The sequence below is a fragment of the Pan paniscus genome, chromosome 13 (genome assembly GCF_029289425.2).
Source record: "Pan paniscus chromosome 13, NHGRI_mPanPan1-v2.0_pri, whole genome shotgun sequence".
In the NCBI taxonomy this organism is placed as follows: Eukaryota; Metazoa; Chordata; class Mammalia; order Primates; family Hominidae; genus Pan; species Pan paniscus.
The window spans coordinates 56155124-56181218 of NC_073262.2; the positions used below are offsets into that span (position 1 = coordinate 56155124).

At 39.4% G+C, this 26095-nt stretch overlaps 2 protein-coding genes across 2 annotated transcripts in view; one reads left to right on the forward strand and one right to left on the reverse strand.

Moving 5' to 3' along the window:
• GALNT13 (polypeptide N-acetylgalactosaminyltransferase 13) overlaps window positions 1–26095 on the forward strand; it is a 1108472-nt gene that overhangs the window by 141566 nt on the left and 940811 nt on the right. The window lies entirely within an intron of this gene.
• Window positions 4509–5933, reverse strand: RPRM (reprimo, TP53 dependent G2 arrest mediator homolog). The gene has a single exon (XM_003832721.6). It carries the CDS (start codon window positions 5734–5736, stop codon window positions 5407–5409), a length of 330 nt encoding a protein of 109 aa, XP_003832769.1. The 5' UTR covers window positions 5737–5933; the 3' UTR covers window positions 4509–5406.

The window sequence follows — 26095 nt, forward strand, 5'->3', positions numbered from 1 at the left end:
CAAGCCACTGTTTGCAATGTGACTGAGGAATATTTAAAAATACATGCAGGAACATGGATGAAGCTGGAAATCATCATTCTCAGCAAACTAACACAGGAACAGAAAACCAAATAGCACATGTTCTCACTCATAAGTGGGAGTTGAACAATGAGAATATATGGACATAGGGAGGGGAACATCACACACCAGGGCTTGTCGGCGGGTGGGGGGCTAGGGGAGGGATAGCATTAGGAGAAATACCTAATGTAGATGATGGACTGATGGGTGCAGCAAACCACCATGGCAGTACGTGTATACCTATGTAATAAACCTACATGTTCTGCACATGTACCCCAAAACTTAAAAGTATAATAACAAAAAAAAAAGGGAAAAATACATGTAGTTATCCTTACAACAGTCCTTAGAGGAGCTCTGTCTGGAGTATTTTAAGCTTCTCAAATATAATAATAATCAAAAAATAAGATGTATACATATATATTCAAAGTATGTTACTATGATCACCATAAATGATACATGACTGATAATAATATTATATAATTAATTTTTCTGAAAGTTAATCCTGGACTTTCAAGTCTTTTAAACATTTAAAAGAACACAAAAATATCAGGAAATGAGAACAAAGTGAGATTGGCCGTGGGAACAACTTACTATTGAGCATTTAAATTCAGACATTAGGAAACAATTACTACTGAGGCAGCTGCTTTTAAAACATATCCCATTTGAGCTATTGTGCACAGGTCTACATGGGATTTGACAGGTAGAAAAAATATTTATTGATTCCTGTTTGGAGGATTGCTGCAGACTTGCTGCTTCCACAGGCTTTCAAATTAGGTTTGAGTCTTACAGAACAAACCGAACCCTGGAATCCTTTCCTGTCATTGTAACCCCCAAAGTGAGAAGTAAAATAAGCCAGGGTTAAGGAAGGCTCTAAACTGCATGTGGAACAGGTGCTGTGTGCTGTTGCAGAAACTCAAAAGGAAAAATGCTTTAGGGAGAAAAAGTGGATGTTAAAGAGTCTTCAAACACCCTAGTAGTTTCTATAAACAACAGTGCATATTAGTCTGAATGCGTACCTAGAAGAATTGCTTACTCCCCAGTACAATGGGCTTTACTTTCATGGCTTTGTCCTTTGAGAACACAGAGACCTGGAAATTTAAGGTGCTGGTGAGATCATGCGTAATCGATCAGGTTAAAAACTGTCATCTACTCTGGCCTGGCTAGGTGTCTGAAATTTTGCTTTGATTATTGTAAATAACTTATTTCCAGTAGAGGAGCACTTGTCTTTTGTGAGAAAAACATCTACACAAAAGATCAAGACTGGAAAGATAAAATATATTTTTAAGACACGTAATTAAGAGATTTATGAAACATCTTAAGACAGAACATGTTAAACCAATTAATTCAATGGAATCATAGAATTGGAAGGTTCTTTAGAACCCATCTTCCTTATTTTAGGGATCAGGCCATTCAGCTGCTTAGTGACCAGAACCAAAATTTCTAAAATCTCAGCCCAGTGTGTCTTTCCCTTCCTAATTCAGAGTTAGTATAGGAAGACACAGTAGCAGGATTGACTTGCATCCAGTGAGAAGCCAGGATGGCTTGGAAATCAGAAATCATGGACCATCTACCAGGAACTAGTGTGATCTCAGACTTGACAGAGTAGTGTGACCTCTGCTTTCACTTCCTTAAAGCTGTCCAGCACTCAAGCTCTTGCTACATTTTCAGAGAGAGTGGGGAGATTCGTATCAACAATCTTAAGAACACTTATCAACAATTGGTTAAGCTACTTATACAGAGGCCACCCAATTAAGCTAAGAGGTATCACTAGCTGTCTGCCCAGCCTGAGATCCCACTAATCCACCAGCTGTGTTTCATGAAAACTTCTCCCTGCATTTGCTGTATTTCCAGAAGGGCTTCAGGAAATATCAGATAAGTCCCCCTGGGCCATGTCAGATCAAGCAAGCTTTTAGAGGAATCTGTCTCTCTCTCTCAGGGACTCCCACTAATTACTGACCAAATGGTGGACTTCAGTGTGGCATGGTAGAACCTGCCTGTTTGATTATTTATGTATCTAAACTTCTGGTCTCTTAAGGCTGACATTGTTTTCTTAGGTGAAACACAGACAATGGCTTTCAAAACCTTTTTTTCTTAGAGAATGTCTCTGGGAAAGGACCCACACTCCATAAATTCTGAGCAGGATTAAAATGTTTCATTTAAAGCAGTTGTTAGAATGAGGGACAAAGAGAGTCAAAGGCAGAGTGAAAGAGGGAATGGTGTGGCCCCAGAAAGTGGTTGCTCTGTGGCCATCAGGGAATAGAGAGTGTAAAAAGCTTCTTGCACACATTGCCTCATCTATAAAAACCAGAACTACTTGGCATCTCTCTAAGTAACAAATGGATCTAAGGGCTGGAGAGAAGTGTTGTTGGCAGGAAGTAGTCTCCAGGGCTATGTGCATTGCAGACTGTGCATTTCCCTGTAGTGCATAGATCATAGATTACAAAGCTGTGTTCACATACCTTTTGTATCTAAGGACTACATTTTGCAGGTTTTGGCTTGTTTCATGCACAATTTCTGGGGGTGAGAGAATAAATGTGGATAGTTGAGATAAAGAGAAACTGCATTTTGCTTTTGAGATGCAGGGAAGAGGAAAGAGATGTGAAGAAATATTAAGAGGAACAAGATAGAGAAGATAGAGGTCTTCAACCTTGGCTCCTCTCTCAACTTTCAGGACTTTCAGGACTTTTGTTTTAAATGAAAACCTGTGTTCTATACAATTTAAAATTGACCTGTAGGTTTGACCCCTCCTTCAGCCTCCGCGTGTCTGAAACTCTAAGCATGTGCCCGTACACAGCAGAGTAAAATGCAAGATTTCTACACTCTAGCTGATTTTTTTTTTTATCCCAAATCGAATTCTACCAGAGTACTGGATTCACAGGTGAGCTAATAAATCTTCCAGAAGAAGGGACCCTCAGAGGATGTTGCAGCCACAGCCTGAGTTAAATTTTAAGTGTCTGGTTTGTCCCAGAGAATCCATTGCTCTGCTTTGTGTCTCCCTTTGAAACATGCAGGCAGCAGATTAACTCGGTGCCACAGAAACTGTCTACAAAATAGAACATTGCCATTTCTTGTCCTGTCGGATAGCAAAAGTAAATTGCTTTCCAAGACTGCTGCTGACTACCTATTGACTATCTCTTGTCCCTGCCCCTGCCCAGATACCAAAACAACAAACAAGCAAACAAACCCTTACCTGTTTAAAAGACAGGAACAACAAGCAAAACTTCAAAATCCTCTCTTCTCAATCCTGATATCCATTAGAATTCAAAAAAACATCCTAGGTTGTGATTTCTAACAAGGTTTACTTGAGAGCGAAATGGACACTTAATAATGGATATGACATTAAAGGCACTCAAAACTTTTGATCCCAATCTTTGAGTCATTAACATTGTTTACACCAGTTGTGCTTCTTTCTGAGTAAATGGAACACTTTATTATTATTTGATTTTAGTTACTCTTATAGCTGCCATTGTGAAGTGTTTGAAATTTTAATTGCTATATAGCATCCTAGTGGATTCTTTATAGTCTTGAAAATATTTAGGATCCTGTCCCAGGCATAAAAATAAACTGCTCAAAACCTTTTGTCAAGTTTATGCTCGAAGCTATTGTATCCCTTGGGTTATTTTCACAGGCACGGTTTTTAGGCGTTTCTTTCTAACACTGTTGAATTTCTGAACCTTAAATGTGTCAACGGCCATCTGTAGTTCTACTCCAAATATCCTTCCCAGTTGGGGTTGTAATACTCATCTCCCACATTCAGGACCTCGGCTAACTCCTCTCAACCCTTTGCCTGGTCTGGGGCATACTAAATTACAAAGAACTGGCTGAATCTTTCAACGTGGTCTTTTTGCTAGAAAAAGTAATATCACAACGACAGTAATGCATCTCATGTTTTAGTAACAATTGTTTACCCTAGGGAGCATTAACGTCACTAACGTCACTGTGTACCTTAGCAGCTACTTTTCCTCGCATTTTATAATTCCCCTTCCCTCCGCCCCCCGGCCCCACCCGTCGGCAGCATCCCAAAGCCGCCTGGCTGACGTTGGTTAGGGTAGAGACGCCCTCCCTAAAGGCTGTCCAAGCCGTCTCTTCCTTTCATTAGCGGTGTAATCCTGTGTTCCCGCCGGAGCCTGGCACGGAAGTGTAATCTTCCCGCGGGGGCCCTCCTGTCGTCTCGCCTACCTGAGAGCTGAGACTAAATGAAATATAAAATATTCACGATAAGAGGAAACAAAGGATGCTGCCTCCAGGACGGCTACTGTGCCTGAGGCTGGGCTCTTTCTCAGTCATCCCAGGGCCTCTCCGTCTGGCCCCACCCTCGCCCCTCCAGGGGATCCACAAGTTGAATCGCAGCTCTCCAGGGTTAATTGCCCTGGCCGGGAGCCAGACTCCTCACCGCCGCCCTGTTCCCCGCTGCTGGGGAGCGCAGAATGACCACCAGGAGGCCAGGAACAAAACGCTTAAATGTTGCATTTATTAAGGAAATGTTAAATAAGAAAAAAACAAAAAGTCAAAACGGTGTCACGGATGTCAAGAGCACTTTTGTGGCGTAAACCGTGCAGTCACGAGCTACGAGTTCTATTCTGGGTCTTTGTCCCAGGGCCAGCAGGAACGCTAGACGCCTCCCAAAAGACCCAGTGGGAAATGCACTAAAAGAAACAACTCACCCCGTTCAAATTCGCAGGCTCCCCCTCCCCCCACCCCTTCTCCCACAATGACAAAACTCTAACTCCTCAGGCAGGCAAACAGGCCACTGGGGCAGAAAAAGACTTATCAAACATTTGTATTCAAGCAAACAAACACAAAACCTCTTAAAACGGCACGTTACAATCAAAGGTATTTATCGCCTCTCCCCTCCAGGGCAGGGGGGGAGCAGGAGAAGAGTGGGAGCGCACCCGGACACGGATTTGTGAGATCCCATGAGTCTGCTGCGTGGCTTTTAACAGGTCTCTCTTCCGGTCACAAGGCGATCAGTGCCGCTGGGTCTCTCCCCTGCCCGCCCTCTCCACCTGCCCCCAGAGCTTGGCCCACCTGCGGGTGGAGAAGGGCCTTCGCCCTGTCGGTCTCCCCGCATTCCAAGTAAGTAGCAGCTTCCAAAGTTCTGCGCCCTAATCGCCCTCTTCTTGCCACTTTATGCTGAGTTCAGAGTCTGGGCGCTCTCCTCCGACTGCCAGGCATGAGGACTTTCAGAGGGCGAGGGAGAAACCGGTCGCTTCTTTCCGAAAGGCCGAAGTCGAGAGAAATAATTGACTCCGACAGGTTTGCTTCGCCCAGTCTCTGATAGTGAGGGGCACAGCCGGGCTAGCAAAGTGGGCAGGCGTGGGAGCGGTTGCCGCGGGGGCAGAGGGCGGGTCAGTAGGGCCCCACGACCACCGCCTCCACCTCCTTAGACGGCCTCCGGTCCTTCACGAGGAAGTTGATCATGCCCTCGGACTTGATGAGCAGATTGCAGCCGAGGAAGAAGATGCCGAAGACCACGGTGAGTGAGAGCACGCACATGACCGCGATCTGCACCACGCGCATTATGTACAGGCTGCGCTCGTCCGGGCCTCCCTCCGCGAAGCCGTCGTCGGTCACCACGGACGCCTGGGTGCAGCAGCGCACGGCTCGCTCCAGCGCCTCGCTGCTGTTGGCCAGGAACAGGCCCGCCACGTCGGTCTGGTTGCCCAGGGCCGGATTCATCGCAGGAACGGGCGGGCGCCGCGAGCAGCGCGGGTCCGAGGGGTGGGAAGGCGGCGGCGCTGGAGGAACAGGTGCCGGGCTGAGCGCTCACTCGCAGACTAGCGCGTGCGAGGGCTCCTCGCTCTGCTTTCGAAAGTCCCTGGGCCGTGGGAGTTTCCCAGGAGCCTCTCCGACGCGCGCAGCAGCTAGGCTCTTCTAAACCCGTCCGCTCCAGCCCTGGCGGTGCTCGTTCCCGGCGCTCGCTCGAGGGGGGGCTGTTGGAACTTGGCGGGGCTGGACCAGCCCGGCCGTGGGAGGTGCGGGCCGCGGCGGCTGCAGCGGCGGGGTGGCTGCGCTGAGCAAACAGCGGCCCCTTCCGGCCGCACCGCCGCGCTGCGCGCTGCTCTTGGGAGGTGGAGGAAGCAAAGGGGCGAACCTGGTCTTGCTTTTTATTGCTTGCTTCTTTTGCAAACTCCAAAGGCCAGGCAGAGGTCACTGTACTCTTCTAGCTTGATGGATGATTAAAGAGTTTGTCGGGGGAGGGTGCGGTCAGCTGAAAGTTTCAGAGGAACTGGGACACACGAGCTCTGCGTGTCTTTTGCCTGCTGCCCCCCTGACCTCTGGGCGAATGGAAAGTGGCGATGAATCGCAGGTGCCAGATGGTGCCGGCTGAGGCCACCCGCCCACTGCCTGTGCTTGACTCCGACTCGCCTGCGTTGGATTTCTAGTGGAGTGGAGGTGATCTGAGAATGTTTCTTACAAAGCAATGACTTTGGAAAGACAGAAAGGCATGGAAGAAGGAGGGAAGAAAGGAAGGAAGGAAAGAAAAAAGGAAGGGAGGGAGAAAGAAGAGGTCTACACCCAGCTTCCTTTACAAAAGCGATTGGGAGACAGAGCAAGGCAGGTTTTATCGTGAGGTTTGAGGCCAAGGAAAGCGGGTTAGAGGAAGGAGGAGTTCTTCTGTGGCCCTTGGGTGGAGGTAGTTGCCGGGAGCAGGGTCACCTCTCTGGTAAAGGAGGTGAACAGAGTGACCACTTGCTTGTAATTTTAATTGCAGATGAGTTTTTGGATGTGCTTCCAGCATTTTGTCCGTTGGCAGTAAATCAGTTGTTTAAGGGAATTGCTCATCAACATCCATCACCTAGAACGCTGGCCAAATACTGGGAGCCCTCCCCATTTTCCATAAGCGGATGTATTTCACCCTTAGTCATTTAAACTAAACACAGATGTTTTTATAGGCCTGATTGACGCTTCAGCCATTGTGATTTTGCTGTAGGTTCCAACGAAATTCTATAAACCTGTCAGATTAAGTTTCTTAACTCTGAAAGAATACTGCATGTTCCCGCGCCCCCTTTTCTGTTTTCTTTCCCCTCCCTCCTTTTCCCCATTACTCCCTGCCTTCCTCCCTCTTTCTTTCAGCTGTAACAGCTGGAAACCAGTAACTTGAGCTTCCAATAGAATACATTTACTTTCTATTAAATGTTCTCACCACAAAGAAATGATAAAAATTTGAGATAATGGGTACGCTAATTACTCTGATTTGATCATTCCACATGTATATGTGTATCAAAATATCACTTTGTACCTCATAAATATGTACAGTTGTCAATTAAAAATAAAATAAAACTGAAAAATAGTAGCTGTCTTGCCATTTTCAACTCTACTCTTAATTTCATTCTGTTTGCTTGGTAAATCCTCTTATTTCTGTTTCTTAAAACATCATTTATTCCATCTTCAGAGTGTTCCTTAAATGTTTTTGCGCTGCTTCATGCCTATCATAAAATAGAATGAAATGCCCTCTGGTTGAGTTTTCAATTTTTTGATGTTTATGGTATATCAGCTGCAATAAGTTTGATTTTTTAAAATAGCTATTATTATTTTGAGGGGATGTTTAACAGCTGAAAATTCAGGCTTGGGCTTCCACAATTCACTGGCTTATTGTTCTAGTTTCCCGTAATTTAATTAGAACTGAAGAATACCTCACTCTCGACAATTTCTTCTTCGAAGAAATTTATTAATAATTGATTAGTAAGAATTTACTTAAATCTCATCATACAATCAGTCTATCTTAGTTAATGTGGGTAGTCCTTAAGAATAATAAAACGTAATGTATACATGGAAAAAAATTACAACAAATTTAAGGCAATATAAAGTCATCCTGAGATGAATGGTAGAGAAAAGTAATAGAAATTTAGAAAAATAAAAGGTCAGAGAACAGAGGCCCACCTCCAGGGATCAAGTTGTACAGAATTGTGTGTTCAGTAGAAGTTAGGTGTAAGCAAATGGAGAGCCCCTTCTTTATGTGACAAAAACCAAGAGTTAGTTTATAGTACATTTGTAAGATCCAATATGGAAGGATGCTAAAAATGTTGGTTGAATCATTATCAGAATTTGAGTATATTTATTGCTAGGAACAGTGTTGCTGTTTTCATCAGGTCAGTGTTAAAATGATCAAACCTTGGAGTCAGGAGAGGTTTTATATTTAATCAAATCTTTGGGTGGGATCTTTTCTCTCAGGTTTAAGGACTAATTAGTCACAAAATTGTTGACAAGGTAATAGGTATTTCCCCCATCAGCTAGTTCAGCTCTCTGCTTTTGTTCAAGACAATCTTGGAATTGTTTCCCTTATTTTCCCTCCACTCTGATTTCGTTTAATAAAATTACTTAGAACATATAGATGGAAATTAATTATAAACTTAGTCATACAAAAATTATATTTATTATTCATTCATTAATTGACTTAAGGGGATCTGTGTTGCTAGAGAAATCTTTATGTTTTACAGAATCCCTTTTATTTATCTTTTCCTTTTGAATTTTCAGTGAACAATTTCAGTTTTTCTCCTTTTATTCACCTGTTTCTTAGGAGAATCTCACAAGTGTGAAAAAAGAAATCTTTAAGAAATGTTGACATTGAAAAACTTAATTTCCAGAAAAATGGATGAACATATGGTATGCAGGGAGCATACTGGTAATTTACTTTAAAGCAAAGATTTTTGATACTGAGAAAGACTAACTGCTGTATTTATTTAACTAGTGTCCTCTTCTACTTCATTGGAAATAGGTAGGTGTGATTTTATGAGAGTTAAAGGCTCAGTATTTTATAACATACATGTTACACAAGGACAGAAACACTGCCTACTCTTTCTGGAAAATATATCCTTGGCCTATAATGCATTCTGTAAAGGTATTTTTACAGAATGCTGATATGGATGGTTGCTGTAATTTATAGTTTGAATAGCCTTGAAGTAGGACCAGACACTCAATGCCAGAAGATTTTTGATTTTCTCTTTTTGTACATTATGAAAATATTAAGCAGATATTTTAAAAAAGGAAATATCAAACATTGAAAGGATATTTATTGCTTTGGGGCAAGCTTTTTAAAAAATAAATTACATTATATTACACAATGTAAGTAGGAATAAGAGTAAGAACTCAAATTCAGAAGCCACTCATAATAGCAGATTCCATAGCCAAAACTTAAGAAAAAAGCCAGAAATAAGCAAAATAGGTTATTGAACCACCAAAATAAATGTTGTAAAAGCTAAATACCTAAGCTCATATATTTCACCCTTAGATTATCCCTCCCCAAATTGTTTCTCAGAACCTACGACTTTGATTTTTCACAGTTTTAACTCACTTCTTTGTCTATTTTTCTTAATGACAGGATATCAGTATCAACATGTGTTCTGAAGAGGAGGAAATGGCTAGGGGGTAGGTGCTTTTACAACCACAAAGAGTAACAACAGAAGGAAAAAACAGAATGTTAAACAGCATACACAGACTTTCTAAGAGTATTAAGTAATAGTTTGGAGACATTTAATATAGAGACAAGCAGTCTAAATGGCAAGTAGACTACATAAAGGCATGGCTTTCAATCCGGTTGTCTTTACTTACAACCATGTAATCTTGGGCAAGTTTTTTGGTTTTGTTTTTGTTTTTTGATATGGTGTCTCGCTCTGTTGCCCAGGCTGGACTGCAGTGGCACGATCTGGGCTCATTGCAACCTCCGCCTCCCAGGTTCAAGCGATTCTCCTGCCTCAGCCTCCTGAGGAGCTGGGCTTACAGACATGCACCACCACACCTGACTAATTTTTTATATTTTTAGTAGAGACAGGCTTTTGCCATGTTGGCCAGGCTTGTCTCAAAACCCTAACCTCAGGTGATCAGCCTGCCTTGGCCTCCCAAAGTGCTAGGATTACAGGCGTAGCCAACGCACCCAGCCTTTTTTTTTTTTTTTTTTAATCCTCTATGTACCTCATTTACTTATCTGTTAAATGGGGATAACACTTTACAGAATTTTGAAAGGATTGATCTATTCTATGGAAACAACTGGAAAACAGTACCTAGCACATAGCAAGATCTCAAATACAGATATATTGCAATAGTTCCTGAGGTGGACATCAATATGCATAAGTCATTAAATGAAAAAAGCCATTAAATTTTATTCAATAGTTTTCTTCTAAGAAGTCTGGAAAGTGAGTGAAACATTTTAGAAAGATTTCCATATAAAATGGTTGACCTTGGTGAGTAAAAAATGCTTAGGATGTGGAGAAATTGGAACCCTCGTGCATTGCTGGTGGGCATGTAAAATGGTACAGCCATTGTGAAAAACATTATGGTGGTTCCTCAAAAAATTAAACATAAAATTACCACATAATCCAGCAATTCCACTTCTAGGTATATACCCCTCAACATTGAAATCATGTACTTAAACAGGGATATGTATATTACTGTTCATAACAGCATTGTTCACAATGGCCAAAAGGTGGAAGCAACCCAAACGTCCATCAACAAATGAAGTGATAAACAAACTGTGGTATTTACAGAAATGGAATATTATTCCGTCTTAAAAAGGAATAAAATTCTTTTTTTTTTTTTTTTTTTTGATACGGAGTTTTACTCTGTTGCCCAGGCTGGAGTGCAATGGCGCAATCTCAGCTCACCGCAACCTCTGCCTCCAGGGTTCAAGCAATTCTCCTGCCTCTGCTTCCTGAGTAGCTGGGATTACAGGTATGAGGCAGCATGCCCAGCTAATTTTGTATTTTTAGTAGAGACGGGGTTTATCCATGTTGGTCAGGCTGGTCCTGAACTCCCGACCTCAGGTGATCCACCCACCTTGGCCTCCCAAAGAGCTGGGATTATAGGTGTGAGCCACCACGCCCGGCCCTGCCCTGAAATTCTTATAGATGTTACAACATGTATGAACCTTGAAGACATTATGCTAAATGAAATAAGCCAGATAAAAAAGAATAATATGGTATGATTTCACTTTTAAATGAGGTACCTAGACTAACCAAATTCAGAAAGCAGCATGATAGTTACTAGGGGTTGGGGAGAGGAGTAACAGTAGTTATGGGTACAGAGTTTGAGTTTGGAATGATGAAGAGTTTCTGGAAATGGATAGGGTGATGGTTGCACAAAAATATGAATCTACTTAATGCCTCTGAATTGTACATATAAAAATTGTTAAAATAGTAAGTTTTATGTTTTATGTACTTTACCACAATACAATATTCTAAATATTTTAAATTAGATTTGAGATAAATATTTACATTTTTGAAAATACAGAACACTTAGAAAATAATCCCCCCAAATGTATTACTCTCATAGCTCAAAGATACTCACCCTAGTAATGTAGACTATTTTTTTCCTTTTTACTATACTTATTTGAACATAGCCATGACTATATAGTAAATACAATTTTATACCTTGCTTTTCCTTCTTAATACTACATTTGCCCATGGCACTAAAAACTTATGTACACATTTTAGTGAGTATAGTATTCCATTATGTGAACATACTATAATTTATTTATTAAACCATAACTGAGCAGTTATATTGATCTCGAATATTGTTATTGAATTAATTATGCACAAAGAACATTTTTACTTATAATGTTTCCTATATTTAAATTACATTTTTAGGATGAATTTACAAATTGAAATTTTTAGTAAAAACTATTATTTTTACAAAAAGCAAAAAGCAACCAAATTGTTTGCCAAAAAAGGTGTACCCAATTTTTACTCCTATTTGTAAAGCATGCAAACACCCATTTTATCATAATCTTTAGAGCATTAGTTCTCAACTTTGGCTACATGTTAAAATCACCTAAAGATGCTTTAAAATTTTTTATACCCAAACCAAACCCACAATGATTAAATCAGAATTTCTGGAGGTAGGGCCCAAATGTCAGCATTTCTTAAAATCTTCCAAATGATTCAATAGTCTAGCCTGATTGAAAACCATTGTTTAATGTTTTCCAAGCTTGCCTTAAGATCAACTAGGATGGGGATGGGGGGTAACTGGTTTCTGCCTCCTGTTGCCAGTCAATTGAATTAGAGTTCCCCAAACTTGCTTCCTGGGTCTATCTACTGAGATTTTGCTTTGGTCAGTTTGAGGGGATTCCTATAAACTTGTGTTTTTACTGCATAACCCCAGAAAGACTGTTCTTGAGCACCAAGAATTATGATTTTTAAAATTATAGTTGCAAGTTTGTCAGGGAAAAGGTGGTACCTTGTTTGAAGTTGCATGTTAGTATTGTAGTGGACAAATTTTCTAAAACTTTCTTATAGGACTGTATATCCTGCTTTGTAAACTTTATGTTCAGGTTCTTTGTCTTTCTCAATTGATATTTTATCATTCATATTGATTTATAATGTCTTCTTTTATCAGATATATTAACCTTTTCGTAAGACATATTTGTAAATTGATTTCCAGCTCATTTGCCTTTTAAATTAGGCTGTATTCTTCTTGGATATATGGAATATTCTTACATATGTAGATAACTTTCATCTGTGATTTCTTTCACTGCTTTTAAACTTAGAAAGTTCACTCTCATCCAGAATTTAATTATTATTTACACACTTCCTTTTTATTAAAAAACATTTTTGATATTTGCATTTGCTTTACATTTAACACAATGGAATATCTGGAAGGTATTTATGTGTAAGATAGGTTTGCCGCCACCCAAACAGTCCATCAATAGGTAAATAATAATGCTGACACAATTTTTGAATTCAGAACTTAAATGAGGGATTTCAGGTATCTTTTTCTTTACAAAGGAAAATATATCACTGGGCCAGGCACAGTGACTGACTCCTCTAATCCCAGCACTTTGGGAGGCAAAGACAGGAGGACTGCTTGAGCCCAGGAGTCCCAGACCAGCAACATAGCGAGACCCCATCTCTATAAAAAGATAAAAAGGCTTTAACCGGGCATGGTGGTGCATGCCTATAGTCCCAGCTACTTGGGAGGCTGAGGTATGAGGATTGCTTGAGCCCAGGAGGTTGAGGCTGCAGTGAGCTGTGATCGTGCCACTGCACTCTAGCCTGGGTGACAGAGCAAGACCCTGTCTTAAAAAACAAACAAAAAAGAAAATAAATCACCTTCCTTTTGTTTTTTTGTTTTTTTTTTCCAAGAGTCTTTCTCTGTCACCCAGAGCTGGAGTGCAATGGCATGATCTCAGCTTACTGCAACCTCCACTTCCCAGGTTCCAGCAATTCTCCTGCCTCAGCCTCCCGAGTAGCTGGGATTACAGGCATGTGCCACCACGCCTGGCTAATTTTTGTATTTTTAGTAAAGACAGGGTCTCACCATGTTGGCCAAGCTGGTCTCAAACTCCTGACCTTGTGATCCACCTGCCTCGGCCTCCCAAAGTGCTGGATTACAGGTGTGAGCCACCGTGCCCAGCCTCACCTTCCTTTTAATGAAATTTGTAAACTTTAAGCTTCTAAAATGTAGAGACTGTGTCTGTCTATTTTATCTTTTGATTTTAGTATTTATATTCTTATGGCACTCAAAATTATTATGTAATAAGGGTAGATCAGAGGAAAAATAACCGAGGTTGTGGGGACAGCCGTAAAAATTACACCTCTTCGTCTTTTATTTAAATACATTCCCTCAATCTCTTACCTGTGACATCTGATTACAGTGGACTTCTTTCTGTGGGAGGAGAGTGAAGACTGAACTTGTGTTACCCAGTTGGCTGCACTGAGTCAGGGCTTTCTTTACATGCCGGGCATGTGAAATAACGTTGTGAGTAGTAGCCACAGTGCTCTCTCATCTGTTAATATTTCTTTAATGTCGTTGAAATAAAGGGCCAAAGAAAGCATGTAATAACTCACCCCAAGCTTGATTTAAAAATTCTGACCACTGAGCATGCAGTTTTCCGAATGATACATCATAGACCTATAGCATCCTATTTTTAGATGTGCAGCATAGACAATTTTTGCCTCCACAGAATTTTTGTCATTATTTCACTCTGACTTTCCATGTACTCTTTAAAGTCTGCATGATTTAGACTTTGGAGTGAAAAAGCCACTGAACTGCTTATAATCTTCCATTTCACTGATGTATACCCTCCCATCCTAAGAAACAAGAGTTGCACCAGCTTCAATATGGGGAAAAGCAGGTGGCTGCAAGGAGGCACAAAAGTTGCAATTTCTCCAGTTTATCAGATTCAGCTCGATTAATCAGAGGTGGGATTATATCTGTTTCCATAGGACAAGTGTGTGTTATTTTACTCCAATATTGATTTTAAAAACATGAAGGAGAAATCATCCCAGAAGCAAAGGAGGAAAATGAAATCTCTACAATACCATGTTCAATTTAGACTTGTATATTTGCACTCATGAAGATTTACAACTTCTGCAAGAGAGAAACAATGAAGGTCACCTATTTTCAGATAACAAGCAGGGGTAGCAGCATTTCTGTGTGTATACACTGCTCATAGTGGCAACAATAGTCCAACATTTACTGTATGCACACCTGTGATTCTGCAGTTGACAAATATTAAAAGTCAATGTGATGGATGTCGTTGGGCCAGTCGCCTACCAACATCACTCTGCTCAATTTCCTTATCTGCCAACCATTTCTCTTTTCCCTCCAATATTTTTATGGCAATTAATTAGTGTATTTATCCAGGAAACATTTACAGTGCATCTTATGTGTATAACATTCTCTAGGGGTATAGATCTAAGGGACACAGTCTCTGCCTTCCAGAAATTAGGGAAGCAGATCATGCAAAAAAGCAATTATGGTAGCCTGTGATAAATTCTGTGGGAAATGTATGAAGAGCATGTAATCCAGACTGGGGCACTGGGAGAGTGGTAATGAGGACATGATACATGAGCTGAGTCATGAAGGATAAATAGGAGAGCAGCTAGCCAGGCGAAGCATGCCAAATGCACCAAGGCATGAGAGAACATGCATTTTACTTTTGTGCATGCAAGTAGTTCTGTATTTTTGGAGTATTGACTATTATAAGTTTGGGAACAATCAAGGAATTTGAAGGGTCCAAATCATGAGGGCTTTGTTTTTTTGCATCTTAAAGAATGTGGATTTCCACTTGAAAGCCATGGGGACACATTGAAGGGCTTTAAGCAGCAGACTAAAAAAAGTCAGATTTGCATTTTAAAAAGAACCTCTGCAGGCAGTCCAAAGGAATATTAAGGTAAATGAAACTTCTGGGAACAGCATAAAGTCTTATACATTACATGTTAAATAAATCATACCAGAGATGCCTGGTAGCCAAAGGAAGGAGGTGGCTTCTCATTTCTAGAAACTCATTTTGTAATTCACTGACAGCAGCATCCAGAACATGAATATCCTTGTTTTAGTTTCAGTTTCTTCAGCTGTGCTGGACACCTTAAAAGAGGACATTGTCACCATGGAAAACCTGACTGAAATGCGCAGAGAAGGCACTTCCACCTGGGGAGCCTCAGTTCTTTCTCTGTGAAGAAGGCTCTTCTTGTTGTAGTCTGTGTCCGCATTCAGCATGTCACATTCGCACACACTGAGCAGTGACACTCAGTCCTTGCTAGGGTGTTCTTTTAGACACTATTTTTTTCCTCAGCCACCTAGAGCTATAGTGTACTGCTCCAAATGAAGGTTTTGTGATGCTTAACAAGCAATTACTTTTCAGGCTGCTGAGTGACCCACTTTAACCTTAATAGTCACCAACCACCTCTATGTCCTACCCAGATAATGATGTTTTTGGTGGGTCTTGAATCCAGGTGACGGTCTGACTGCATTCCACAACATCATTGCTGGAGAGCCTGCCTTGAATTTAATCTCTATGGAGCTGGTGTAGTGACATTGTTGAGTCCAAATTCTGTAAGATGCATCTGTGATACATCCAGAGCTACTTCCAGTATGAAAAGACTCAGACAATTGAAAACTCTAAGAAAAAAATAATGGAGCCTGCTATGGTTGGACTGCGTCCCCTCCAAAATTCAGGTGTTGCTAATGTGATACAATTAAGAGGTGAGGCCCTTAAAAGGTGATTAGGCCATAAGTGCTCCTCCCTTATTAGTGGGATTAGGTGCCTCTGCAAAGGAACCCGACTAAGGGAGTTTGTCCTCTCTTGCCATTCTGCCTTCTGCTGTGTGAGGACATAGCAAGCATATTGATCTTGGATTTCCTGGCCTCCAGAACTGTGATAAATAAATTTCATTAATTTAAGTGAAACAACTGAGAGGCAGAAAGTCAAATACTGCATGTTCTCACTTATAAGTGGGAACTAAATAGTGTGTACACATGGACATAGGGAGTGGAATAATAGACATCGGAGACCAGAAGGATGGGAGAGTTGCGGGGGCTGAGGGGTGAGAAATTAATTACCTATTAAATAAAAGGTACACTATTTAGGTGATGGCTACACTAAAAGCCCAAACTTCACAGCTACACAACATATCCATGTAATAAAACGGCACATATACTTCCTAAATCTATAAAAAACAATAATACAAACAAAAGGCACATGTAAGCATGCTTTCTTTTTTAAAAAATAAATTTTTGTTCTTTATATATTACCCAGTCTGTGGTATTTCATTATAGTAGCACAAAAGAGACTAAGAGCCTCATTCTACCTTTTCAATAATTGACTCTTAAATGTTAAACATCTCTTGATGCTCCCTGTAGTACAAAGATTGTTTGGATAGCACTCAGACATTTAAAGAAAAAGAAGACAGTTGGTGGGGCATGTTTATTTTTCCTAACGCAAGGTTATATTTCACTGTTGCCGTATATCCAAGGTTATATTTCATTGTTGTAGTCAGTAATTACTAAATACAAGTGGAATTACTAATCCCCAACCTATGTTTCGATTAATACAAGATAGGGCAAAATCAAGGCAACCCACCATTTTGGAGAAGGACTTTAAATTAAGGGCATAAGAGGTAAGATCAGGTGTATACGAATGGTTCCTAGGAAGCATTGGTTCTCAAACCAGATATTTAAGAGTAAATAAATTGTGTTTATAATAGCATATCAAAACTGTTGCAAAGTAAAATTTCTTAGCATGCGTAGTTAGGTTATGTCACTCAAAAGAGGAAGCTTCACTGAGGTGGGAGGATTATTACAGCCCAGGAGTTTGAAGCCACAGTGAGATATAATCACACCCCTGCACTCCAGCCTGGGCAAAGCAAGGCCCTGTTTTACACACACACACACACACACACACACACACACACACATACAAAACAGGGGCAGCTTCAGCAATGCAACATTCAGTGATGCTGATCCAAAGCAAGTAAGCTTGCCAATGTGTTTCTTATTCTGTCCAGAAGACAAAGTGTCCTGGCGTGTGGAATTCATTTGTTCGGTTCTTGTGACAGGAATATCTGTTAAGATGGCTGCCTTTGGATAATATTCTAATGGTATTAAAAGTTATCTATGTTTTCCATTAACTTACTGGAAAAATTTTTAAAAACTTTAATGTTTTGGATTATTCATAGATAAATACAGACAATATTTTTTAAAAAATGATTGGTATTTTTGCCTGTTTAAGAAATTTTTAGTCATTTTCATGGATAAAAGAGAAATATTTTATTTATTTATTATTTATGTATTTATTTCGAGACAAAGTCTTGCTCTGTCACCCAGGCTAGAGTGCAGTGGCACAATCTTGGCTCAATGCAACCTCTGCCTCCCAGGCTAAGTGATTCTCATGTCTCAGCCTCCTAAGTAGCTGGGACTGCAGGCATGCACTGCCACTCCTGGCTAATTTTTGTATTTTTAATAGACAAAGGGTTTCACTATGTTATACATTTTACAAATGTTGCCTCAACCTCAACCTTCAAGGACAATACCAAAATAAACCACAAATCAGCTTCACTTATGAGTAAATACAAAATTGGCTGAGCGCAGTGGCTCACACCTGTAATCCCAGCACTTTGGGAGCCCCAGGCAGTCAGATCACCTGAGGTCAGAAGTTCAAGACCAGGCTGGCCAATATGGTGAAACCCCATCTCTATTAAAAATACAAAAATTAGCCAGATGTGGTAGTGGGTGCCTGTAATCCCAGCTACTTGAGAGGCTGAGGCAGGAGAATCACTTGAACTCAGGACCCGGAGGTTGCAATGAGCCGAGATTGTGCCACTGCACTCCAGCCTGGGTGACAAAGCCAGACTCTGTCTCAAAAAAAAAAAAAAAAAAAAAAAATTATAAAGGAATATCTATTAACTCAACCTGATAGTATCAATATAATTTTATACCACAACTATGATTTATTTTAGGAATAAGTGGATGACTTAATACTATAAATCTATTAATATGGGACATACTAATTTGATGTAATATGTGAACATAATTTATCTAATTAGGAGATGAAAAAAGCAAAATCATTCAAACACAACAATAATTATTCTTTAACTCAGCAATAACAGATTATAGTATATTAGAAATAAATCATTTCACAATAGAATAAAAATTTAACAGATATACAATAAATATAAGAAAAAATGTGAAGCTTCACAAAGGAAAAGTTTGAAATTTTACTAAGAAACATAAAAGAAGATTTGAGCTAATAACGTACCACATTCCTGGATAAAATACTTAATAGTAAAGACATTAATTTAGATTTATAACTACAATGTGATTTCATTCAAAATCCTAAAGGACTCTGATACTTAGGAAAATAACTGAAATCATTTAGAAAGGGAGATAGTGAGCACAGACTCTCCCTGTGAGAACAAGAACAGTATGGTATTAATGAAGGAAGAGCCATGCCAGAAGATCATATTTGAAAACTCAGAAACACACCCAAACCATATTATCTTTATTTATTTATTTATTTATTTATTTATTTATTTATTTCTTCAGACGGAGTCTCGCTCTATTGCCCAGGCTAGAGTGCAGTGGCGTGATCTTGGCTCACTGCAGCCTCCACCTCCCAGGTTCAAGTGATTCTCTGGCCTCAGCCTCCCTGGTTGCTGGGATTACAGGTGCCAGCCACCGTGCCCAACTAATTTTTGTATTTTCAGTAGAGACAGGGTTTCACCATTGGCCAGGCTGGACTCCAACTCCTGCCTCAAGTGATCTGCCTGCCTCGGCCTCCCAAAGAGCTGGGATTGCAGGTGTGTGCTACCATGCCCGGCTGTATTATCTTTATTTCTATATGAAGCATTTTAAATCAAAGGAAGCATTTTGTTAAATACAGAGCCAAGGAAACTGATTGTTTATAAAATACTAAAATTCCAATTCCATTTAAAAAATTAAATGTAAAAGTGACTAAAATGGCAAACTACACATAAAGGAGGAAACATTAGCAAAATACTAGGAGTTCAGAGGATTCTGGCAGAATGATGGTAGTGGGTGGTAGAATAGTTTATGAGTCTTCTCAAATCCAACCATTCAAACACATAGGGAAATTAGGATATGAAAGCCTAACCTGAAGACAGCGTCTAAAACAAGTGGAGGTGACAAGACATCCTCATTAACCCTAAAGTATGAGTGAGTAAGGACAAATTACCAACAGCTACAAGACCAGTGTAGTATCAGCATCTGCAAAGGAGGAAGCAGAAGACAGCCACAGTGTATCTGACAGACATGAGAACACCTGATTAACTAAAAGGTACTAATCCAAAAGTTTAGCAAACCTATTGAAGAACATTAGCTACAACTTTAGAGTTGTTGCTTTGCAGAATTCAATAACAGGTGAGTGCAAGTGGTCTACATAAAAGACTAAAGAAGCTAGCAAGAGAGGCTGAGACATAAACTCTCAGCATTAACCAGCCACATCTCCTTTCAAAGTCCCACACTGCTGGGAATAGAAAACAATTTGAGCACAACAAAAACAACGGAGGAAAAATGAAATAATGTTCACATGAAAGTGCAGATAGGAACAGAGCTAGAAAAACTAAAAAATAAGTGGCAATAGTCTTGACTCAATAGATATTTATGGAATGCTACCCTCAGCAATTGCAGAATATTCATTTTCAGCATGTGTGATACATTCACCAATATAATACATGTGTTGGGTCCCAAAATTAGTTTTACTAATTCCAAAAGTATTGAAATAGAGTATATTGTCTGATCATGGCATAGTTAAATTAGTATTCATTTACAATAAAACATCTAGGAAAACCTCAAATACTTAGAAATTTAACAAACAATTTCTAAATTATTCATGGGTCAAAGGGAAAAAAAGAAAATTAAATGCTCAAACTGAATGATAATGTGAAAACAATATATTAAAATGTGTGGGGCATAGCAAAAGTGGTGTTTAGGAAAACACTTAAAGCTTTAAATGTTACAAAAGAAGGACCTAAAAGGAAGAGCTAAGGTACCACCAGAAGAAGCTAAGAAAAAAAAGAGCAAAGTAAATAGAAGACGGAAATAATAAAGCTGAGAGCAGAAAATAATGAAATAGAAAGCAGGCAAACGATAGAAAAAATTAATGCAGAAACCTGGTTCTTTGAAGATATCAACAAAATTGATAAGCACCAAGCAAATATGATCACTGTTTGACAGAGAGAGAGAAAAGGAGGGAGAAAGAAAAAATTGCTAATATTAGAAATGAAAGGTCTTACAAATATTAATGGAAAATAATAGAATATTGTCAACAACCTCTATTTCAAAAATTCTACAACTTAAATGAAATGGATAAATTTATTGACAAATGTAACAAAAAAACACAATACGAAAATAAAAATTTATTTAAAATAATTTCGTTTTAAATCAAAAAGCCTTCTTACTCAGAAATTTTCACATGATTTCACTGGTTAATTCTGTCACAATTTGAAGAGGAAATAAGACCAATCTTACACAGCATTTTTCAGAAAAATAGGATAATAATAAAGAGGGAACATTCTCCAACTCATTATATAAGGCCAGCATAATCTTAACAGAAAACCTGACAAAGATACTACAAAAATAAAATCATTATAGATGAATATTCTTATGAATATAGATATTAAAATCCTTAATAAAATATTAGCTAATCAAAGCCAACAATGTATGAAAAGGAAAATATATTGGCCCAAGTAGGGTTTATCCCAGTAATTCAAGCTTGGATTTCACATCAAGAAAAAAAAATCATAGTAGTTTGTTGTATTAGTTCATTTTTGCATAACTATAGAGGAATACCTGAGACTAGGAAATTTATTTAAAAATGAGGTATAATTGGCTTACAGTTCTACGGGCTATACAAGCACGGCTCCACCATCTGCTTTTTATAAGGTCAGAGGATAGGGGGCTCATATAAAAGCAACAAATACATTTTTGTATAACAGCAACAAATAACATTTAGGAATAATTTTAGCAAAAAAAATGAACAAGACCTCTTCACTTACAACTATTGAACATCACTGAGAAAAATTTAAAAGGCCTATGTAACTAAAAAGATATACCATATTTACACATTTCCTTTCTTAGTATTGTTAAAATTATAATTTTTCCCAATTGTGTGTATGTATTTTTCCCAACACAATTCCAATCCAAATTTTCCACAGACCTTAAAAAAGTATAAATTTATCAGATGACTCAAAAATATATGTAGAAATCAAAATGACCTAGAATACTGAGGGCAATTTAGAGAGAAAATTAATTTGGTGGACATGCACTATTTTAAATGTGGTTTGGCAACAAAAGGCTAGACATAAAGGTCAATATAATAGAATAGAGGGTCTAGAAATAAACTTATACATATATGACCAATTGATTTTCAGTAAGTACCCCAAAACAATCCAATGGGGAAGGGAACATTTCTTTTAGATGTTGCTAGGATAACTAGATAAATATATGAGGAAAAGTGAACATTTACCCTTACCTCATACTGTGCTAAAAAACTAACAAGAAATGGATTATTAATATAAATGTAAAAAAGTAAAATTATAACATTTCAACAAAGAAACAGAAGAGAAACCTTTGTGACCTTAATGTAGGCAAATGTTTCTATGAAAGGAAAGTATAAGTAATCCAAGAAAAAAATGGTAACTTAGATTTCATCAAAATTTTAACAACTTTGCACTTTGAAAGAAAACTTTAGCAAAACAAAAGAAGTAAGCCACATAGTAGGAGAAAACATACATATCCAGAATATATATAATACTCTTTTGAGTCTATAAGAAGACCAGAGACCTAATAAAAATGAACAAACTATTTGAACAGATACTTCTTAAGAAAGATGTAAAAATGACCAGTAAATACAATGGAGAAGACTCACAATATCTCAATTGGGAAAATGCATTTAAAATCAGAATGAGATAATACTACATAGACTAGTTAATCTTGCCTACTGAAAATAGACACAATTTTACTTCTTTTTCTTGATTATTTTGCCTTTCTTTTTTTCCCTTTTATTACAATTACTAAAACTAAAAAGAATATACTAAGTGTTAGTTAAGATGTAGAACAACTAGAATTCTCATACATCACTGGTAGGACTACACAATGGTACAATCCTTTAGCAATCTGTTTGGCAATTTCTTAAAATGTTAGACATTCACCTACTATAAGCACACCCCAGCCTGGGCAACAGAACGAGACTCTGTCTCAAAACAAACAAACAAACAACAACAACAAAAACAAATAACAACAACAACAAAATAAAAAGACTAATTCATTTCACTCCTTGGCATTTACGCAAGAGAATAAAAACATTTGTCCACAGAAAAATGTATCCAGGAATACCAGTACAATAATAGTAGCTTACATCACAGGAGCCCAGATCTGGAAACAACCATAATTGCAATAAAGACATAAATGTGTAAACACATTTTGTTTCATGAATTCAAAAAAGTACTCAAAAAAACAAAACAAGCAAACAAAAACCAAAGGAACCTACTGATGCAAACAACATATTGGATGAATCTCAAAATGCTGATTGAAAAAATTCATACAGAAAAGAGAACATACTATTTTGTTTTGTAGATATAAAATTCTACAGAATGCAAACTACTAATCTATCATATCAAAACACAGAACAATGGTTTCTGAAACAGTGGGGAGGGAATCGTGGAATGCAAACGGGACCATGACACTTTTGTTTTCTGTCTTGTTTGTGATGGCTGTTTTCTGTGTAATACACATTGGTCAACACTCACTTGAGAGGAGTAATGACCTTCCATTGAGGGAAAAGTTAGCCTGAGGTAACCTTACAGGAAAGGAGCCAGGAGAGTAAATATCCAGACCTCACTCTTCTCGGGCTTGTTAGTGTCTTGGCAGGCAGAGTTCCTACTGGCTGAACTGACAGGAAACCAAAGGTTATAGCCCTGCCGATGGTGTCCAAACAAATCAGTCTCTAGCAGCAGCATGAAGAGTGGGGAAGGACAGAGTGGAACCAAAGAAGGAAGAGATGCAGCATTGATCATTTGCCAATGTTCAGATTATATTTTAGGGTTTGATTTTCTCCAAGCCCCATTAATATAAACGTTATTGCAATATATTCTTCATAGCATTGTTCCACTTTCTTTAGCTCAACAAGTTCACATAAACCACGGTTTAGCCTAATAGAATGGTTTCTGGACCTTTTCTTTTTAAGGAATCACTAATGGCAGAGGGAGATAAATACTTAACTCTTAGGAAATCTGGGAGCATGGCTTGAAATTTACTGTGTACATCCAATTTCTTCTAAGTTTCTTTTTGTTTGTTTCAGCTAAATAATTGATGTGAGTTTTGAATTGCACTGCATAGAACATTTGTTTGATATTACATCAAAGTTACTTACAAAAAGGAAAAATCAAACTAAAAAATATCCTGACTTTGTAAAATAGTTTTTTTCAGATCAATTTCCAGTAATTGGGTAAAAATAAGATCACAGATTTTTTTCTAATCTATAAAATATTAACAACCATAAATATTAAATCTTCATATTCCAAGTAGCCACTGTTATTTCTTCTACTGCTTTTCATTAAACCTGTTAGGTGGGAAACCACTGTTTCTTAAGAATGTATCTCTTGGCTGGGCACAGTGGCTCATGCCTATAATCCCGGAATTTTGGGAGTCCAAGGTGGGTGGATCATCTGAGGTCAGTGGTTCAAGACCAGCCTGGCCAACATAGTGAAACCCCATCTCTACTAAAAATACAAAGAAAAAAAAAATTAGCCGGGTGTGGTGGTGCACGCCTGTAGTCCCAGCTACTCAGGAGGTTGAGGCAGGAGAATCGCTTGAACCCCGGAGGCGGAAGTTGCAGTGAACTGAGATTGCACCACTGCACTCCAGCCTGGGCGACAGAGCAAGACTCTGTCTCAAAAAAAAAAAGAAAAGAAAAAAGAAAAAAAAGAATGTATCTCTCATTAAGACATAATAGGTACTGCATTCCTCTTTGAGATGACATTCACATTCAAATAGCGGACACTCTGAGAAATTCTGCAATTAAAACATGCCTGTTGGCTTTTTAATAGCCAAAATTTTTTCAGACTTATTTGACTGTGGAATTCTTATCTGCTAAACACCTATTTACATCTCACGGAGCACTAAATATAGTTGATAAATGTTGCTCGAACCTAAGGAAGCACAAATAATAAACCACCTCAAGTATATAAGTTTTTTCGAATGAAGATTAGCTGTTTCTTTTGGGGCTGGTGTCTGTTGCCTAATTCCTTTATGAGCCTCTTCTCTGTGTTCCCACAGTTCTTTATGTGTCCTTCATATTTTATGTCTCCTGCTGCTTATTGGTGCTTGACACACAGAAAGCATTCCATAACTATGTATTGGATTTGGAACACATTAAGTTCATTAGCTAATTTTTATTTTCTTTACGTTTCTCCCACATTTTTTTTTTTGAGACAGTTTCACTCCGTCTCCCAGGCTGGCATGCGGTAACATGATCTTGGCTCACTGCAACCTCCGCCTTCCGGGTTCAAGCAATTCTCCTGCCTCAGCCTCCTGAATAGCTGGGATTACAGGCGCCCACCACCACGCCCGGCTAATTTTTGTATTTTTAGTAGAGACTGGGTTTCACCATGTTGGCCAGGCTGGTCTCGAACTCCTGACCTCAGGCGATCCGCCGCCTCGGCCTCCCAAAGTGCTGGGATTACAGGCGTGAGCCACTGCACCTGGCCATGTTTCTCCCAGTATCTTTTAGATTAGGGACTATCTGTTTACTCATCAATACAAACATTCAGAATTTGGAAAAGAAAGAGTCAATAAAAAGAAAAATGAGAATGTTGCTTTGTAGGTTAATGTACAGAATTGCTGTGAGAGTTCAGAAGAATTCATTTTTATTAGTACAATGGCCAGATACAAGCAAACCTGCCGCTGTCGGGAAATGTGCCTGGAGATTATTTTGTACTCTTACTGATCTTGCCTATAAGGAGAGTAGACAAATAGATCAAGTTAGAGCCAACACTTCAGGTCATGCAGTGACATCTAGCGTGTGTAGGAAACAGCATTTTGGAATCACATGACTCTTAAAAGATACAACCTTTTAAAAAAATCTTTCAAACCTTTTGTCTTAAAATTGTAAAGCAAAAATAGTGTCATGGGATCCTTGGGGTGTCACTTTGCCAGCTGGAAACCTCTGTGGCTGGCGGCATCTTCTGCTGAATATATCTTGTGCCCACTGGGCTTGTTCCGCCCTCGAAGGGCTGGCAGGCTGTGCTTGGCTAACGCTGTTGGCCCAGATCCCATACTTGCCAAGGGCGAGCCAGGCGCAGAGCAGCTAGGGGTATGTAGGCGAGTGAGTACGGGGTCCAGCCACTTTGCACAGCCAGGCAGGCTGGCTGCTGTGGTGGGGCGGGCAGCTACAGGTGCTGGTACAGGTGCCACTTCTGTGTGAGGCTGTGGCTGGACCAGATGTACCATGTGTGGCTTCCTCTGCGGGCACCCGCATCTGGACAAGGGGAATGCAGTGGTGTCCAGAAGCTTGGAGATGACAGGAACTGCAGAGCTCCAAAGAGGTTGTCACAGCCCTGGCTCGGGGAACCCCTAGGTCTGCACTCCCTAAAGGGCCGCAGCTCTTCTCTCCTTCTCATTGCCTGAAATGTGGTGAGCAGGGTTGGGGGGTGTGTTTCAGCCCTGTTTGTGTTACAGCTCTTTCAATCCTGCCATTTGGTGGGTCCTAAGTTCTTTCTTTCTTTTTTTTTTTTTTGAGACGGATTCTCGCTCTGTCACCAGGCTGGAGTGCAGTGGCGCGATCTCCGCTCACTGCAAGCTCCGC